At 41.6% G+C, this 20,479-nt stretch overlaps 1 protein-coding gene across 1 annotated transcript; it reads left to right on the top strand.

Moving 5' to 3' along the window:
* The first annotated feature begins 7,269 nt into the window (after window positions 1-7,269).
* LOC136445173 (QRFP-like peptide receptor) lies at window positions 7,270-20,192 on the top strand. Its single transcript, XM_066443042.1, has 3 exons — window positions 7,270-7,944; window positions 19,554-19,677; window positions 19,941-20,192. The coding sequence occupies exons 1-3, from the start codon at window positions 7,499-7,501 to the stop codon at window positions 20,190-20,192; spliced, it is 822 nt and encodes a 273-aa protein (XP_066299139.1). The 5' UTR covers window positions 7,270-7,498.
* Window positions 20,193-20,479: the final 287 nt, after the last annotated feature.

The raw sequence follows: 20,479 nt of genomic DNA, 5'->3' as shown, positions 1-20,479 counted from the left end.
GCGGAGCGCGGATTTCTGTGATATAGATAAGTGGATTACCCCCTCACACTTGTAGTGCATGGCTCAAGCAGAAGTTTCGTGAACTTGGCGACCTTTTCCTCGTTACAAGTTTGCTAATTATCATATATCCACTTAGAAGCCTTCATGCAGGATTTATGAAGCTCTTAGGGGATATTCAAGTCTCCCCTTGTACGCTCCGGTAATGCTGCTATTCAACGTTGGTGTCAATATATGCACTGAAACCCTTTCATTTTCGCAAGGATCTGACAACTATATCACAGGGTATGGTCTATAATACATTTGTTCATACCGCTAGGCATACTAATAGAGGACAATAACAACTACATACGATCTATTTGCAACATTATGTAACATCTCAAATTTGACAAGGGCCAACTTGGCCTTGATCAAGAACAGATGAAAAATATTCGATGAATGCGTATTTCAAAGTTGGGAATTTTCAGGCAAGGGAATTTTTTGTGAGGTTCAAAGTGGCAGTATGGAAACCAAGTCTCTCAAGTAATGCAACAGTAAGTAAATTTCATGGATAACATCCTCTCTAGACCCCAAATCTAATATACCAGCGTGAAAAAACAAGATTGGTACAAAAACAAGACGCACAAATTTTCAAAATTGAGACTATAAACGTTGTGACATGAAGTGACGCGATAGAACATGGTATAATAACCAACTTCAAGAAATGCACAAAGTGACACTATTGTGAGGTAGGCTACATGTATTATCACTTACCAAGTTGGCAACTACACTCAATGCTACCACACTAGTGTCGCGTGTAAAACTACCGAACTAGTTATAGTTTCACTTCTACAACTGCACTTATGGCTACAATCAAGGCTACCACACAACATATTTTCCACTTTTTGGGGGATTTTCTTGTGATGTTGGCCGTATCAAGGAGAACAATTTTTTTTCGAAATTAAGCGAGAATCAATTCTCGAGCTGATGGCATCCACACACTCTGATTTCTTTGGCCATGGAGTAAAACACCTCCACAAGAAAAAGTGGGAGGGCATGCGCACTCGACATAGATACATTTAGATGAATGGGAACTTATCACTGAAAATTGCTCTGATTTGAAAACGGCGTATGGACGTCTTAACTTCAAGTCACTTAGCCGAAGGCCATTTCCTTAGCTTGTCAACTTTGCAGCCTCTTGATGTAAGACATTTCGTCTTAACTGCCGGAAGACGACCACGAGAATAATTCTTTCGCCCTTGATGCATTTGAATCTGTGAAAAGGTCTTTCATTAGCTTGTCATTGTGACATCTTAGGCACGGAATGAATGTGATTACGTACTTTTCGTTCATGATGGATTTGAATTTGTGTAAAAGACGTTTGATTAGCTTGTCAGTGTGGCACTTTCGGGACGACGTTTATGTCATTACGTAAATTGATGTATTTGAATGTGTGTAAAAGGTTGTAATTGTGAAACGTTATTACTATGATTTATGTGATTACGTCCTTTTCGCTCTTGATGTATTTGAATCTGTGTAAATTTTGAAGGTCTTTCATTTTCAAGTTATTATAGCAACCAATATGACATGCAGAACTCACCCTCGGCACGTACGGATAATTATATAATCTATACCATTACATTATTTTCGTTGAAGATGATTTTAGAATAATATGCTTAATGTGATAAAAGATAGACAATCACATATCCTAATGCTACTGAACTTGTGTACGCGGTTAATGTCGTCTCTTAATTTATCTGTCTGCCAAGAAAAGTTGGAACAATTGTTCCGAATATGGCAGATTCACGAAGTTATTTTAGATCTTTGTTTATGTAATTGTTCATATTCATGCAAAAGTAGATATGCCTATGTGTGTGTGTGTGTGTGTGTGTGTGTTGTGTGTGTTTATGTTTGTGCGTGTGTTTATGCGTTGTATTTTGTGCGTGTCTATGTATGTGCGTGTGTTTATGTACTGTGTGTGTGTGTGTGTGTGTTTGTGTGTGTGTGTATGTGTGTGTGTCTGTGTGTCTGTGTGTGTGCGTGTCTGTGTGTGTGTATGTGTGTGTGTGTGTATGTGTGTGTGTGTGTGTGTGTGTGTCTGTGTCTGTGTTTGTGTGTGCATGTGTGCATGTGTGTGTGTGTGTGTGTGTGTGTGCATTTGTGTGTTTGTGTGTGTGTGTGTGTGTGTGCGAGTTTACAGTGTATTGTCACATTACAGAATAAGAAATAAGTAGACCCTCGATCCTGTCATGAAATATTTTCACACTACCATAGCGATGGTTGTATCTTGTGCCTTGCAATATCTGGCAATAGCTTGCACTAGAGTCTGTTTGTCAGCACAACGTAAGAACTTCTGGATGCATTGTAGTTATATTTGGTATGTGAGTAGGTGTTGGAAAGACAAGCGTCAAGGTCGTTGTGCACCCTTATTTTGAAATGCAAAATGCATGACCCTGGTGAAAATAGCACCAAGGCAACATGCTGCAGAATGTATGGGATGCCCACATTGCCCTTTGGATCCTGACATTATTAAAAACCTTCAATTCACATCTCTATAACTCATAGTATGCTAGATCCGCCAAAGTCTTCCCAATCTCAGGAGAAACTCGCGTTGCCAAAAGGTTATCTCCTAGGGATGATCGAAAACTGCCCGGAATGATTTGTCGTGCCTTATATGGACGCTATGGTCTATTACAAAATGGCCACTGACGCAGAGACAAGATTGAAGCGTTGATAACACTGGACTTCCACAGGTTATTTAAAGCCAGAAAATCCTAGAGAAAGATTAAGAGTATACAGGAGCACTCGCTGGAATCGTTGCTTCTTAGTGAAGTTCTTTTGAAATGAAAAAGACATTGCGTTTTGGGTTCAATGATCTGAGAGTTCATGAACTCTTCGACCGTGATTAAGGTTTAACTGGATCATCGACACGACTTTTCGACAAAAGTTTCTACTTTCACAACGTCTCAAACCTTTGGACAGTTTGAAGAGGAGGGTGGCAATTACATTTGAGTGGTGTTAGAAGAGGGCTTGTTTAGTGTTACAGAGGAAATTGCTAGGTTTACATTCGTTAAAGAGGTTTGAAAATCTACTTGCAGTGCAATGAAATGGTTAACGTTTCGTTGATCAAATCAGATTGTAGATGACCTGGTTTCATTTCTATACAAGGGTATGATGTACGGTATCTTATTATATGTTATCAACGGTTTTGTAGACATTGGAACTTTGATTTGTCAGATGTAGACGCGAAGACTTTAGATGCGCCAGAAGTCTTGACATCATATCGTCATTTGAAATTTACAAAACTTTTGTGACATGTTGAAAACTCTCTTCCTCTTCTAAGCAGAAAATTCTGATTTATTTATGAAATCTTTTTTGTGCAGATTCAATTGAGTTATCGCGCTCTGAATGAGCGGAAGATGTGATTGACTGCGAACACAGTCTTGGAATTTTATTACAGTAATGCGCATTTGAAGTGATGCACAAGCGTTCCATAACAGCGACCATCAATGTAAAATTAAGCGACATTGAATTGAATATACCAGAGTTGTCAATTTATTACCACCGTGAAAACGGAGGTATTGTTTTCGGCCTGTTTGTTTGTTTGTCTTGGTGTGTGTTCAGGTTTGTTCCCGCTGGCCCCGGGTCCAAATGTGTTCTCGGTGGGCTGAGTTGTAACATGAGATTGACAGGATGCGAAGGTTGAAAAGGTTTCTTCGGTAGGCTGGCAGGAGGTGAACGTTGACACCTGACCGAAACTCAGGAACCCGAGGATGGCATGTGCCCAAGAATAGAGCATGTAATATGTGAAATGAGCAATGTTGTGCTATATTTTGTCAACAAATTTACCCCAAAAATCTAGATTTTTCAAAGGTATGAGAGACTTCTTTCCGAAGTCCTGTGCGAAACCATTCAATGCCATGCCACACTTCTAGTGAAGGATAGAAAGTCTTCATCCAAGATTACTGGAAGCTCTAAGAGAGTATTTTTACCAAAGCAAATACCTTTTTCCGGATAAGTTTGATACCCCGTATAAAGGTCACCTGGAGCGATGGTAAGTGAAACCGGGCATACAATCCTCTACTTTCAACTCAAAACACGAAACCCTCTAAGCACGGTAAAACTACACCATAAGGCATGCGGCGGTAGGCTTTTGTACAGGATGTGAATTAGAGAACAGCGTGGGGTATAAACATATCACCCATAATCCACACCTACTTCCTTCCTCAGCAACAGACCACCAGGGAACGTCGTTACTGGAGGCTAAATACAGTTACTTAAGTGGTAACCGTTACAGGATACGTGTTGCCTCCGTGTGCAGGGGTTTTGTTTTCTTGTGTCGGGATATTTGTGGTGGTGTGTGTTCTGGATTTGTGTGCTCTTGTGTGTCCGTAGTTATTTGAATACAGAGTAAGAAGAGTGCCAGGGAGTGAGTGGGAAAACCGCAGGAAGTAGAGTTCAGATGTGGTAGAAGTAGTCGTCTATCAGAAATGGCAGACATTTCACGTCATGAAGTCTATGGAAGAGGCTATTGATGCACTGGACGTATTGTTTTTGGCCCGTCTGTCTGTCCGTGCTTTCGCAGTTATATATTTTGCATATTCTAGTCACGTTCACTGTAGAGTGACAGGAAGTGATCAATGGACACAGGTAATGTTGATCAAAAACGTATTTGAATGATTAAAGAAGAAAGAAGGTCAATTAAACGAGAAGTATGAGGAACTCTAAGAATTTCACTCAGGCGTGTGATTTTCGGACTCTTGTTCGTAGTTTCGGTCTCTTGCATTCATTATTTACAGCATATTTCTGGTGACGAATTTCTAACTCACAGTTTTTTTTGCCAATCTTAACCAGTTCTGATTTTCTTTGGCATTTCCTCCGTCGGATGTCACCTCAACTAACACCCAAGCTGCTGTTCGTGTCCCCGCAAATCGCTTAGCCTTGGCCATTGCGCAAGAAAGCTTAATATGTTCCATACGTATTCAACACGCCAGACGTCGTTGCTTATGCAACCCACGCACAGGCTATCGTTCAAAGTCAAACAAGTGTATTAAACAAGGTCATGGTTACTAAAGGTTGCAGCCTTTCTGGAGCCGCCATCGCTTTGATATGGAACCTGGGTTATCAAGAGGGGGAAATGAACAACTTTTATTTGACCATCTATTAGATATGATAGCCAAGAGCAGCGAATGAAAAAGTCATGGCGACATGTTGAGTGGCTTTTAAGCGACAATGAGATAGAAACGGGTGCATGCATTACGGTTTATGATACCTTTCAACCGGCCGTAACAACATACAACGATATGACAGCTAATCGAACTAGAAGGACTAGTCTAGAAGGCATGTTATGCACTGGGTTGATTTGATGGCACCTTCAATCTAGAAACAAGTACGTCAGTTATACAAATGTGTCAGTTACAGTTAAATTCTGTTCAAACACTGTGCGAAAATGAGCAAGAAATCAGCCAAGAAACTAAAGATTTTCACTGCTTTGAGTAGTTCCTGTGGCATTTTTTTTACTCAGCATCTGGTTCGTTTAAGCCTGACAGTACCACATACATTCAATCATTCATTCATTCATACTTTGTATTTTGTAGTGAGATGCCAGTGCCCATGACCTTAGCTTTATTGGGGTTGCGCATATACTAGATAGCGTGGGACATCAAATCCCGCAACCACTAAGAAAGATGGACAGTTCGTACGTCAGCAATCCTAACAATTGTGCTTCAGATATGGATGCAGTTATCATACTAAGAGCACTACTTCCATGTGGGTTTCATGATCTATTGGATCTCCAACAAATGGACGTCGAAACAACAAGAAGGGCATCATTTGCAAGCAAATACATAATGTTTACCTAAACATGTTCTAACCTAACAGAATACTCTTCTGTGTTTTTTTCTCTAACACATTCATACATGTGGTGACCAGCCCCTCAAGCTCTGTCCTACCACTTGCTACATGATGTAATCGAGCGCCGCGACAGAGTGTCTGCTAACGTAACATGACCTATTTACGTGCAGAACCTATTTACGTCCGGTTTGGCTCATGTCCACATGTCGCGGTGTATTATGCCAAAGCCTGTTCTCATGAGAAATAAAGAACATCATAAGTATAATCCTTAACCATCTCTTAAATTCTTGCACAGCAAGACATAATGGCCATGCGTTTACCACGTGAACGCCACGTGCCGCGCATGTGGGGGAAATTTACAGATAAACATTGTTTTTTTCCATCGCGTTAAGCAAGTGGCCGGACAGACATAGCAATTTTACTATCATTTGTCTGCAGACTACTTTGGACAGTTACTGTGCATTTTTTTCTGGTCTATGTTCTTCAAGCATAGCGCTAGAAGGGAAAAGATTCAAATGTGGACGATAATGGGTTACCCTAGCACAATTCTTCATCATATACCTCAGTATAAACACATGCTCGCACGGCGTTAAACAGGCGGAGAAAAACTTACAGACCATGCATTTTCTTTTTAGAAGAGCTGATATTTCTGCACATGGGTTTGAAATTTGGCTCTGTCCGCGCGGTTTTAAGATAAATACGTTTTGAATAAATCGGACGTTAATTGGTCATCTTACGTTAGTGAATATGATGACAGCCATCTGGTGCAGCGTCCAGGTCATTGACCTTATTTGTTTGTAACTGAAGAAGAAGAAGAAGAAGAGTAATAAACAGAACAAAAACAATGTTCCCTTCTGTGAAGGTAAACATAATCCTTATGCTGGGTCTTCCCATATCTACACGTAATATAAAACTAGAAAGCTGCCTTATGAAGAATGTATAGAAATATGGAAGCGCCTCTCATCCAAAGATATGGCCTAGTCATTAATGTATGGGTGATTTATCTTGTTCCAAATAATCTGTCAAATATGTTTTGATAATGAAATGGATATTAATAAAGATGTATAATGGATAGTCTTCGCCAGGTTTGAGCCCTAGCTTTACTTGTAGGTGGTTTTCCGGTCGTCAAATGTGTGCGTATAGGATGAAATAAGATCAATTGCAATCTTTCTGGAGATGTCAGTTCCTATTTAACGCACTTAGGCATTACATCCGGTCGGACTCCTACTCAAACAGCTGTGTTTGTCTGGTACTAACGGCTTGTTGAAACGTGACATGATTGCGGTAGCACCTTTCCTTGGTGCTGATTGGATGGTATTTCTAACGTCACTGAAGCGTCACCTACTCAAACAGCTGCGTTTGTCTGGTACTGACGGCTTTTTAAAACGAGGAATGATTACGGTAGCACCTTTCCTCGGTGCTGATTGGACAGTAGTTCTAACGTCACTGAAACGTCACTCGAGAATTAACGTAGAAAAGCATCTGGGGACGACGGCAAGTCATTCATTCCCGTCAAAACCGGAACGTACCGGCTTTTGGAAGCACAGATGCGTTCCTGTATGTTCACCTATCACTGGCAGGTTACTCTTCGACGGTTAGACAGAAAATAGAGACGGCTTTCTACTTTTTTCATAAAACATCTAGTAGAGACTCCATCGGTTTGGGAACGATGGAGGAAGAAAGTAACGACACTTTCTTCGAGTTTACAAACGAGACTGTGTACTATGACAACGAGTCGTTTCCAAACGACACGTTTTACGCTAACGCGACGTACCCGCCGTATTTGGGAGCGTACACCATCCTGTTCATGCTGGAGTTCTCCGTACCCGTTCTCACCGTGGCGACTCTGACCGTCCTGTTGGGCACCACCGGGAACGTCCTGGTCATCTTCTCGGTGTGCCGGTACCGCCGGCTCCGCAGCAGTATCAGCTTCTACCTGGTGAGCCTGGCCACGGCGGATCTGCTGCTGTGCTGCGTCTTCACCCCGCTCAAGACGGCTGAGTACTTCCTGCCCGAGTGGCCGTTCGGCGCGGTGATGTGTAAGGCGGTGGCGTTCATCCAGCTCCTCGCCATGAGCAGCTCGGTACTGACCCTCACAGCCATCGCCTACGAACGGTAGGAGCTTCTCATATTATTCATTAAGGCGCTTTCACAGTCATACGATTTAATGCCGTAGAATTTTCAAGTAGGTTGCAACCGAACCAATGACCAATTATCGCCGACAATGATCTAAGACAGCCTTTTCCGTAACGAGACAACTTGATTTTACAAAAACACATGCACGACTATTGCAAGAATGCCCTGAGCTTGCGACCGAACAACGATCGCACGATGTATGTGATTGAGTTCTTATCTGTAGCCGGCTTGCGGCATAAGCTTCTCTGCCATCTAGAGATAAACGTGGGTCAATGAGAGATGTGTGGAAAGTAAGACCATTTCTTCAGCTCAGGGCAATACGGTCAAATGGTTGTTAGCGAGCGTCCAATGCTAGACTAGGCCGATCAAATCCTGGCCTCTCCCCTTCTTGCATGCAACGCTGCGTAACGCCAGGGTGTTTGGCCCAGAACTCAGCGGTCCCGGGTTCAGATCCGCTGATGCCACCGATGTTGTGTCCTTGGGAAAGGCACTTAACACGACTTTCCTCGCTCCACCCAGGTGTAAGAATGGGTATGTTGTTCTCGGTGCGTGGCACTGTTAGAACAAGGTATGAAAACATTGATTGCAGTGCCATGTCATCCTTGCCTTTGTCGAAAAGCGAAGTAGAAGAAAAACGATAACTCTGCGTTGTATACACTTCATATCATAGATCATCATATTAACCCAGAGATATATACATGTTTATACTGTACCAAGCGTCTACTCTTGTCACGACGGGTGGAAGAGTATACACTGGATCGAGATACATGTTTTCTTACTTCCAATTTTCTGAACGGGTTCTTTCAGCCAGCCTTTCTGAAAAAAAACTTCATTAATCTAAACGATGCACCAAAACGTTTAACCAACACGGTTAGCGCACTGCCACGGCAGTTAATACCATCAACATTCTTCATCTTACATAGCAAGTACGTTTCCAGTTAAATGTCCAATTAAAGGCTATCTATGACTGCACTTTGCCATTGCCTTTATTCTACCCTTGGCTTTATTTTGCCCCTGCTGTATCGTAATACACGCATACAATGTTTCACAACGTCCAATTCTTTTTGCCTAAAAAGCACCCAAATAGCTTGAAAACATTCCACGTCAAACGACAGTAATGGATTTTCCACAACTTTTTGCAATTCCCTTCCTTAAGTTTTCAGTAGTGAGAGTATAAATCGTTGATAATTGGGAACACAGCTGTTTCTTTACGAGTGTTTCAACTCTAGATTCATTCTTCATTTCTGCACCCTAAACTCTAAATGGAAAGTTATAGACCGCGACTATTTGTGATATCAAACCACGGTTAGAACCACAAATAAAACGCCTGCCCTACCATAGCCCGACTGAACCCATAAAAAGGCTCAAGAGGTTTGACAGATAATTGAATTAATGGCGCATGGACAAACCGTACACTGTGGAACACTGATAGGACGGCTAGACACCTAATGTGTGAGGTAGATTACGGTATTTTATTGATTTTGTAGGTATCGCGCAAAGACTGTCTTGTCAGGGTATGTTGGGTGTCGTGCTGACTAACTTTCATGTTCGTAATTGAGAACGAAAGCGAGAAGTCGTCAAAAGCCCCATGTGGGAAAATTTGAAGCAACTGTGTCTTGTTTATCAATTTTTCTTTGGTGTCGTCTTTAAGACCGTCGTGTCGAATGTCGCGCTAGCTCAAGGGTGTCTCTCTGCACAGAAGAACCAAATCTGTGTGGAAACGTCGAAAATCGAAGACTTCTATAGCCGTGAGAAGTCGCCTAACGTCAATATGAGGATTAGACGAACTCTACATTGATGCGGCAGAATGAGGTTCTTATTGATTATATTCCCACCGTAATTAAATCAGAAGGAATGTCAATGTAACTCAACTGGTGGCAGCCTCACAGTTGAGAATCAGGTTCCGATTTAGTTGGTAACTGGGAGATCTCGGTTCAATCCTGGACAGGACATCTCGGTTGTTGCTGCATCCGTCTTTCGGAAGGGACGTAACATGGGGGTTCCGTGTTCGAGGAGGTGCCTCGAGCACGTTAAAGGGGATGGGCTAGCAACCCCTCCCTGTAAAGATATACCCTGCAACAGAAACAGCAAGGAAACTTGCGGACCTATGTGCCACTATGCACTACAAGGTTATAAACAAACACATTAAGTACAACAAATACATATATGTAGCTACGTGGGATCGATGTTGGATGAAAGCTTTAAGGTTAAAGAAATATATAATTTTGCTTCGGAAAAATGTTGCATTGCCGCTCTATGTTGATAACACAGTCCGGACAGTTGCATCTCGAACTTGACAATGCAACCTCATTGAAACCAGTATCGTTTATAGCGAAACTACCAAATGGATTTGGATTCCCGTAGTAAAAACGTCGCTTTTTAAACGAGATCAAAAAAGTATGCTAAAAACTAAACACGCATTTTCTCTTGGGATGCTGTTGGTGAGGGATCATCAAGATTGAAACAGTCAGAACATTCGGCCCTCCGCGCTAAGACATTCGGTTTACTAGATGTGGAAACAGCTGTGTTTGTCTGGTACTAACGGCTTCTTCAACCGAGAAATTATTGAAGTAGCATCTTTCCTTGGTGCTGATTGGACCGTAGTTTTAACGTTCCCAAATACGTCAAACAGGACTTAAAGTGGAAAAGCAATACCAGAACGTACCGGCTTTTGGAAGCACAGATGCATTTCTGTATGTTTACCTATCAATGGCAGTTCAATCCTCGACGGTTACACAGAAAGTGGGTGAGTGATCGTCAATAGTGAAACAGGCAGAACATTCGGCCCTCCATCCTAAGCCATTCGGATTACTAAGTCGGGAAACTGGATCTTAAACATCACCATCAAAGATGAACACGTAATCCTCAGGCCGTGGGGCAAGCGGAAATGAAAACGTCTGGCGTTAGATTACTTTTTGTTATAAACACCATCCTGTCTTTGACGTAATGCGATATGTGCTTTCTGTACATGCCCGTTAGGTATGCTATTGATTAGCACCAGACCTTTGGGATTAGATAACGCTTTTCGAATGGTTGCGGAAGTAGTTCTGACGTTTGGTGGTGGGTGGTGGGCTTTTTGTCTGTTCTTTCATGTGCAGTGCGGGTGTTGTTGGGAAATGTTTATTCATTCGTTCCTTCGCCCATATGGTTGTGAAAGATTGCAAGTCACATCTAGAAAGAAAGGCTCACACTTGAATCTATAGAAATGCATGGAAACATATATTTTCTTTCAGAGACTGGTATAACGTTAGATGATTACATTTAACAGAATGTATGAAACGAACGGATAGACGTTTGAAGATAACTAATGCGTATGCCCGCCGCACTGAAGAATTACCCGTTATAAGAGGTGTAAATGATACCTCTTACGCCATGACACCTCCAACAGTTTACTGACGGACCAATCAACGTGCAGAATTTTATGTCTTAACGGGTTTGAAAAGACGAACAGCATAAAGTGACATATGCAACCGTTGGATGATACCTAGAGTGCTTACTGCTAGCCTACTTTTTTGCTTGCATTTATACATATCTTCGTATCCTCACCATATCATTTGTACATGCCTACGTATCATTAGCATAGCTTATTAGCCGCCTGATAGCCACCTGAATGATAGATACCATCTTGCTGACTACATACTACTTTCTGTGCTACTGTGTTAGTTGGATGATGCCCAATATCAAAGTTCCCATTAGTGATTTCATGGACCTAGAATATAGTTGATAACTTCCTTAAAGTTCTTCAGCTGCTGACATCAGCCTGTCACGTTTTGCACACACACACAAGATCTCCTAGGATTTGTGTGTAGGTTTGTTGAACCGTAACAAATAACTTTATTATCGTGTGTGCCAATCGGCCTGCTTGTAGTAATGCCCTGACGTAGGGATGGGGGCGAGCGGGCCTCAGGCTGCATGAAGACCCAGCCTGTAGAATGATCCCAGGATGGATTTTTAATTGGTGATTATGGAGGGATGGGGTGAAAAGGTCTGTTTGTGTAGAAGCTGAGAGCCGACGGTGTGTACCTGAGTAGCAAGCTTAACAAGACTCAAATGGCCGGTCGATGCCACCGTCCTACTTGAGTGAGAGTTTTGAGTCTTGTGAGCTTACCATTCTTAGCCGTCGTAACTTCTGATTGTATTACACTTGCACTTGGCAATATTGCTTCCAAGAGATATCTAACATAAATATTTGTATCCAAGGAATAGTGTAGTGTCCGTGCATTGGAATGGCGAGAAAAAAGGCAGTCACACAAAATGGTCTTGCGCGAGATCAGGAAACCACAGGCGAAGCTACTGAACAATTGCAAGAAACTTTTGAGAAATTTGTACCAGTCGGAACCTTTGTATGTTAGAACTCCCACAAGAAATGCACCTGCTGACAACAATTGTTAACAAAATAAGTGGGTAGAATTCTAGAAGTGAACAACAAACGAACATAACTTTTAACTGCTGTGCGGGAGACGTACAATGTTTTCTATGGGTAATTTAAATGGCCGTGTCAAGGGAAGTGACACAAAGGCATCCGGTACTCTTTTATGAAAGTCAGCTGCTTTTGACATTCGCCGTTAGTGTCAGGCAATGGCCCGTTTTTAATCGCCCGCATGGGGGGAAGTACTGTTGTCGTTCTTCAAAGGATGCGCTAATAGGTCTCCTATGACGACACCTGTGTGTACCTTGTGTTGTGTCAAAACCATACATTTTAAAGGCTATTGCTCCGTCTTCCCGGCCCCTAGCCCTAGCAAAAACATCTGATATTCTAGATCTGCCACTGGCAGCCTATTCAAAGCCGCAACTGAAAGATCGTGACATTTATAATGAAAAACCATGAATGCCTTCCATCTGGCGCGTTTTCTTCGATGAAAGAGATGAAAGTAATCTCGATCCAGTTTAGCTCACTGAAGAGCTATTCTTCCACTGGTCGTGACAGAGAAGACAGATGCTATGTACATTGTACAATATCTATATGATATAATAAAGTTTTATTCACCACAATTGGACAATGTCCAGTACAGACTACAGAGTGGCAGGGATCATTGTACCGGGAAGATTCCCCTAGCTCTTTTCGACAAGCACAATGAACAGTGGACCACGGCTTAATGTCCAGTCCTAAGGACTGCAACCCTTTGCAGTAGCATGTCAGGTGAGCGACTTAGCCGAGATCGAACTCACGGCTTATAGTTCCATAGGCAAGGCCGCTAACCACTGGACTACGCACGCTGCCCTAACATGAAGTTACAGCTAATGTCAGTCCTCGCTAAGATAAGACTTTCCGTGAACCATTATGAATCAACGAACACAAAACCTATGCGGACGTAGCAGTTGTAATCAGATTACAGTCCACTCGAAATAGAACTGTCCATCCGACTTCGATTGGTATGTAATGAAGAAAGCCACGTAAATTGATAACACATCACGCCATACGTTAACTCAGTAATGAAGGAGAAGGTCGACACTATCTCTTCTCCCGTCTCCTAATGGTTTCTGACATAACAAATCAGTTACAGGGGGTCAGCTTGCCACGATTAAATAGGTTCTTTGTAATCTTCTTCACATATCAGGGGTAATGATAAATAAGTCGTGTCCTTAGGCTGACTAGAAGGACTTAAGTCATACTGATTATGTTTTTCTAGCTTGAAAGTTCATCTGCGTTGGTAGAACTCATTCTGAAGCAAAGATGAACCTTAATTCAAATTGTGTGGGAAATTCCAGTTCAGTTTTGGAAATTTCTGTTGGAAATTCCAGTTAAGTTTCGGAAATTTCTGTTGGAAATTCCAGTTCAGTTTCCGAAATTTCTGTTGGAAATTACAATCTGATAAAGTTTGTGTTGTGTTTGGGGTCAAAATGGCGTTCCGGGTACCGGTACGCAGCCCTAGTTTTAGATGATCAGTTTCCCACTAGCAGTTCCGGAAAGAGCCCGCAAACCTCTGATTTCCGTTTGTTAGTAGGAGAAAGTTCATTGCAAGTTCTTGTCCCGCAGGCTAATTGCAAGTACATGTAGCATGAAAAGGATGAACAGACAATGATGAACAGTATAGCATGTGACTTATCTAGTCTAACTACTGACACTAACTAAATTCTGCCTTATTGGGTTCTTTTTCCGAGACAGCGGAAGACGAATGACCCCACTTTTTCTGTAATATGTGGGTTTCGTGATGTTAAGAGAAGAGTAGTTTTTTTGTCTGTAAACGTGGAGAAATTTGGATGGAATTTGATGGCCTTTGGTTAATAATAAATACACTATAGCTAATTAATGGTGTTCAACGTATCCACTATAGCAATCAATCAAACATACTGTAATTCTTGTTTCTTTCACTGTAACTTTATGTTCACTGTTTTCACGGTCACCTCTGTACCGTGAACTTATCATCACCGTGACAAAAAAACTGTTATTATTTATGATTCCTTCACACATTCGTTTTGTAAATCACTTGCTGCCACCGTGAAGTTAAAGTTCAGTGAAAATTTCCATTTTCCTAACACCGTGAAATTTTGCTACCGTGAAGATAAAGTGAATCACGGTAGTCATTTCGATTTCCGGACCATTGTAGCCAATTCATATGAACGTCAGAACGGTCCTAGCTCAGTTTGAGATCGAGGATTTATTTGGCTCCCAATCTCATCACGTACACTACTGACTTGACAGACGTGCACGTAAACCGGCTTGTTCTCCAATTGATGACGTATTGCTAATAGCGCATCGCTCTGGCGGGAAGTACTCATATATCACTTCTGCCTAGAGAAGGGCCGGGAGCATATTAACCTATCAACCTTTCACTGGGGGTATTTTTGTCAAGATAACTGAGGCTTATATACCTTATATGATCTACTGACTGGAATTTTCCCGTAAGGATCATAGATAACCCCGATTCAGCCACTTTTGGGGAGGACTGGGACCCACCTACTGTACACACATTGCAATCTGATATAAACGTGAGGTTTCGAGGTAGATAAACATCTTCTTCGACACAGGAAATGTAGCTAGCCGTTCACCAGGCCTAGCGATATGTTTTATGTCTATGTGTACCCCCCAAAAGCAATCATATAGCACAGGCGCTCGTTAACGACAATCTTTTACCGAGGGTGTCTTTTTGTCAAAATGACCGAAGCCTATATGATCTACTGACTGGAATTTTCCCGACTCTAAGGATTATAGATAACCTCGATTAAGCCAACAACTCTTTTGGGAAGGACTGGCCCCCACATACTGTACACACGTTGCAATTTGATACAAACGTGAACTAGATAAACATCTTCTGCCACACAGGAAACGTAGCTAGCCGTTCATCAGGCCTTAGTGTTGTTTTATGTCTATTTGTACCAAAAGAGGGCTATCATATAGCACAGGCGCTCGTTTACGACAACCAAATGGATGACCCAGGGCAACCCAGGGTCTCAGTTTTGCGATTTGCAGAAGACCACTAGCCCAGAAAAGTACTGTGTTCTTTTCAAACTGCATTACCGAGGCAATTGAAGAATCATCAATGCAAATCAACAGTGCAATTTTACAAAACAAAATCATTTTCCATGGCTGTGGCGAAGAAGATGAAAGAAATTAAAGATGCTTTCATGAAATCGACCCGTTCGAGATAAAGTGCAACATGTATAACTACACTTGACGCAAACTTTTATTCAGACGCTGTGGCTGCGTGCAGAAAATTACCTCGTTTATTGGTTGGCCGTTAGGTTAAATCCAAGCGACATTAGGCCTATATGTACGTCACAATAGGTCAGGGTTAAATACAAAGAGGGAATAATTCTTACTTACGGATCTCGCAAAACTACCTCTAAGTGGTATTTTGCGGTTTATTTCCACTATAATTCCAAATCAGTGGGAAGAGAGTGACAGACTGGCCATGCATGTGACGTGTTATGGGGAAATTAGAGTTTCTTTATCCTGAAATAAACCCATACAGATGGTTATGTTTCCGAATCACTGCCGGTAGTCGGGGTTCAACATCTATTTGCTTGACGCAAGAGGTCCACCCGGTCAATTCATAAACACGATCGAGTTGAGAATCTACGTATAACTTATTTTTGAAAAAGAAACCATACACTACAGATGCGTCTAGGTTTAGAGCGCCCGGAATGTCTCAAATATCGTTATTGGTGATCGCAGTGCTGCCACTGAATTAGAAACCAAATTGAATGTACAGCAGGTCTACAATGATTGAACATTCATCAAAAAGAGATTTGCAGTAATAAAAGGATGTCCACCGTTTTTTTGCGCCCATTTGCTATTTTGCAAATTGTATGAGAGAAATTGCGCCGATTGGCGCTTTGCGAATGCTTGGCGCAATTTGGCGTAGTCCAGTGAGATACCCGCTCAAGAGTTGTGCAGACCATGTAGATGTGCGATTTGGCGAAGTAATGTATCTTCAGCCCCAAATGATCTTATCAACCATGGAACACAGATGAGAAGAGTGATAGATTTAAGCTTCACGCCGTAATCCTGATATGAATTATACTTAACCACGTCTGTGACGCCGAGATAGGCTGTTTTATCAGATAACAGTGGCGATAAACTCGTGTGAATACCAGTATTGAGCGATGAAGCATCCCCGAGTCGTAATCTCTACGTCTTAATAGCTTTCAAAAAGTAACAAAGCTGTTAGGATTGACACCTGTGCCGTTTTAATATGACATACTATGCTGTAGACACAGTATCTGGGATAAAGAAGAAAAACCCACCAACAATGAACCCTGATACATAAGAACGCCCGGTATTGATAACTGGGTCGTTTTACGACACATCGTGCTGTAGATAAATTATCTGAGATAAAGAAAAACAACAACAACGATATACTTATACATAATACCTGCCCATTTATCACACTTGTACTTGTACAGGCTAAACTCTGCAGTTGACCAGAATCTACCGACAATGATGACTCCACAAAATCTCGTTCTCTTTTTACATACATATCAATACGATAGGTACGTTTCATTTGTTACCTCCGGATAGGAGTTCAGTGACATACACGGGGGTACTGTTTCTATCTGTGTTTGTGTGTGCTCGCACCTAGAATTCAACATCCTTTTGATAGGCATTTTTGCATGTTGGCATGTTGGTTGTTATGAAACATGGCGACTTTGGGCACTGTATACGTATAGCAGTATTTTAGGTTTGGAGAGTTATAGATCGACACCCCCATATTGAAGGTACAATGTATTGTGGTAAAGATGATAAAATATCTGTAGTCGTTTGCCTGATGGTAGCTTGCGTTATACAAGATGGGCCCAATGAGCTACCCTCCAAACTTGGATACTGCCTAGTGTTGTAATACACGACTAATACCTGAACAGGTTTTAAAGAAATTGTTATTTCTTCTAAAGACGGTATAAAAAACTTTAGCCCACACCGCAAACACCATAATTGCTTCGCGCATGTTTGTGTCCTAGTGCGGTTGAGTTGTCTTATCAGAGCTATGAGCTAGAAGACAAAGCAATGTATGAACGTCAACACGGTGTATTTCACGCTGCGGATGAATAAACTAATGCATCTCTCCACCGAATTACTTATAAGAGGAATGACTAGGATAAACACTAGAGCGCTGCTTTTAGAGTTGGGAAATACAGTCAATTACTCAATGTCTTTGATGTATTGCAAAAAGAGGCAGTATTTTACTTGGCAGTTAACAATAAAGAGAAATGAATGGAACGTTAACACAAGACACGAAGCAAGCTTCATTGGCCTCACGTTACCCTGAAGAAAGAGCAAACTCTCTTTGATGTAGCACTGAATGTTCACCGGTAAATATCACATGGTGATCACGCGTTGCGGCCAAGAATATAATTCCGCTAATGATACAGACTCAGTTGATCAAAGCATGTTCATGAAAGCATGGCTTGTAGAGGCAATAACATTATGCGTCCAGGCGTAAGATTATGAAAAGACGTTACGAGTGACATGACACAGTATACTTCACAATCACCTATCCTTCTTTTCAGAGTCGTTGAAGAGGGAGATTAATCTAAACCTTACATCTCAAGACTTTGAGGTTGTGATAAAAGTCTTAGGATTGTGGAATAAGTACCTTGGATTTTTGCACGCGCCACCTCATTTTATTCTCTTTGAGGAACCTTCATGCTAGCTTTAACTACATGAATGAACGCCGCATGGAATCATAAACTTTGCTCTCAGTTGAGCTGTGTTGCTGGCTACATGTTCTAAATATATCGTATGGTCTCTAAGCCATTCTATGTTTCACAGCTTATCATCATTATCATACGCTGCAAGAAGTGCCAACGTTTCGTTGGTACCTACTGAGAAGCTCTTCTAAAACTTCCATGTCCTGCTGTGCTAGGAAATAAGGTCTACTTAATAATAATGGGTTTTCTTTTCAAGAGGATTTCGCAATCCAAAGGCTGAATTGCATGTTCTGTACAGTTTAAAACACTAAAAGACATGTGACACCTAGACAAGACTAACATATTTGATTATGAGAATACATAGCAATGTGTCTGACAAGTATTGTGCACCGGAAATAATGTATTTGTTATGACTTTGACGATAATGCATTTCATCAACGTAGTAACAACACTGCCAATCATGTACTAATCTAGTTACAGGCCCAAACGAAAGTTTAATTAATTGACATGTTTTGGAATTGTGTAGACGGAAGACGACGTAACAGGAACCACATCAGATTAAGTGATTCGAACAAGTCTAGGAAACGAACTAATTAGATAATCCAATTAACGTTACAAACATCTTCTCATTTTACTGTCAATTATATTTATTACAATGTTGACTATCATAGGAGGCATGTCGTGACTTACGAAGACTCAATCATGAAACATTTCATTTGTGTTTTCCTACTGTTAGCTATGTTCATTGTGATCACACCACGTTGTTTTCTATTTTTTGGTCGTGCCTGATTATCATACAAGTGTATTATGATGATACGTTTTAATTGACCCCTGTGTATAGTTAGAAAAGGGAGGGCCCACAAACAGCGTTATAAGTCATAATAATGTAAAGGATCAATAAAGTTACATTGACGCCCTTGTCTGTGAATCTTTGGGGTGAGAGGGTCGGCTCAAGGTCACGGACACAGATACTTTGTTTTGCACGGACACTTCAAAGTCACGGACACTGAGAGTTTGTTTTGCACGGACATTTCAAAGTCACGGACACTGAGAGTTTGTTTCGTGCAGAGAAACTTTATATCTCCATCGCTTTGAAGTTTTTAGTGCGAAGTTTACGTTACCTGCTATTTCCTGGCATCAACTTTGAAGAAGGTGAAATGGAAAAGAAAAGCACCATTATTATATTATTCCCAAAATACTACATGTATGAGGACATTGTATGCTACAAACAAGGTCCTTCAACACAGGAAACAAAGTTGAAAGGGGCATTTCAAGTGGTTTAGGGCATTAACATGTTCGTCTTCGCTGTAAAAACACTATAAAAACATATGAAGACTCTCAACAAGAGTGCTTTTATGGCCAAGGTACTCGAACCCATCAGAATAAAGTACATATATACTGCATAATGTCCAAGAATAAAATAAAACGGAGGAAAACAACATTGATGGACCCGTCTAAATGTTTTTAAAGGTTGTTTTCTTCCTTTTTGCTTCCTCCAGAAACTACATCATCGTGTATCCGATGAAGGCCAAGAGCGCATGCACCATGAGCCGAACCCGACGGGTCATCGCCCTGATCTGGATAACGTCACTGATCCTGAGCGCCCCCGTGCTGTATGGACAGGTACTGCATCAAATTTTACCACCACTATACTATAGTACAAGTGTGAGACAAGGAAGAAGTCTGAATCATCATGTTCCTTCATCTTTTTCGCCATGCTGTGTTTTCAGTCTTAAAATTGAAGTTTGCAGAATCGTTAAAAATTCTGAACGATTTTGAACAATCTGCAAATTATTTTTGCTTCAAATACACCTGACCGGACTTATTATATCAATCCTCCTTTCGCAAAGAGGTCGACATTGTCATTTCTATGATATCGTCCACAGCAACTGAAGCGGTGGGACTGGCCGGTGTACACGGTCTACCACTGCCAGAAGGTCTGGCCCGGCCCGCTCTACTCCCGCCTGTACGCCATCTACGTCGCCATCTTCCTCTTCTTCATCCCTGTCATCGTCATGGTAACCGCCTACGGCAGGGCGTCCTTCGAACTGTGGGCCAGCGAAGAGGTAATCAGTGCATATGTATCGCTACTTCACCTAAATCCGGGAGTTATCGAACCTTTTCAGACGGTGATCTGAACACGTTATTCTGTCAAGTTTCTATTTCCGGCGTTATTATTACTGATATTGCATCTGGCATGTATCCTTAAATGCCTCGTTATAAAAATCCCGTATGTATGTGAAATCCCGGGTTTAGGTGAAGTAGCGTTATAATGCTCATAGATGATATGTAGATTATACATGTATCAGCGCGCCGCCATATTGGTGGAACGCATAGATCCAAGATGGTGATTCGGAGCGCAAGAATGACCATTCTTAGCAAGGGCATTGTGCGGGTAGCCTGAATGCCATCCTACTTAATTCAC

Source organism: Branchiostoma lanceolatum, chromosome 11, assembly GCF_035083965.1.
Source record: "Branchiostoma lanceolatum isolate klBraLanc5 chromosome 11, klBraLanc5.hap2, whole genome shotgun sequence".
NCBI lineage: Eukaryota > Metazoa > Chordata > Leptocardii > Amphioxiformes > Branchiostomatidae > Branchiostoma > Branchiostoma lanceolatum.
This window is presented reverse-complemented; position numbering and strand designations above follow the sequence as displayed.

Coding starts and splice junctions, on each gene's coding strand:
- LOC136445173 (XM_066443042.1), top strand. CDS start 7,499: ATGGAGGAAGAAAGTAACGACACTTTCTTCGAGTTTACAAACGAGACT. Junction 7,945..19,553: donor ACAGCCATCGCCTACGAACG/GTAGGAGCTTCT, acceptor TGCTTCCTCCAG/AAACTACATCATCGTGTATC. Junction 19,678..19,940: donor CCCCCGTGCTGTATGGACAG/GTACTGCATCAA, acceptor TATCGTCCACAG/CAACTGAAGCGGTGGGACTG.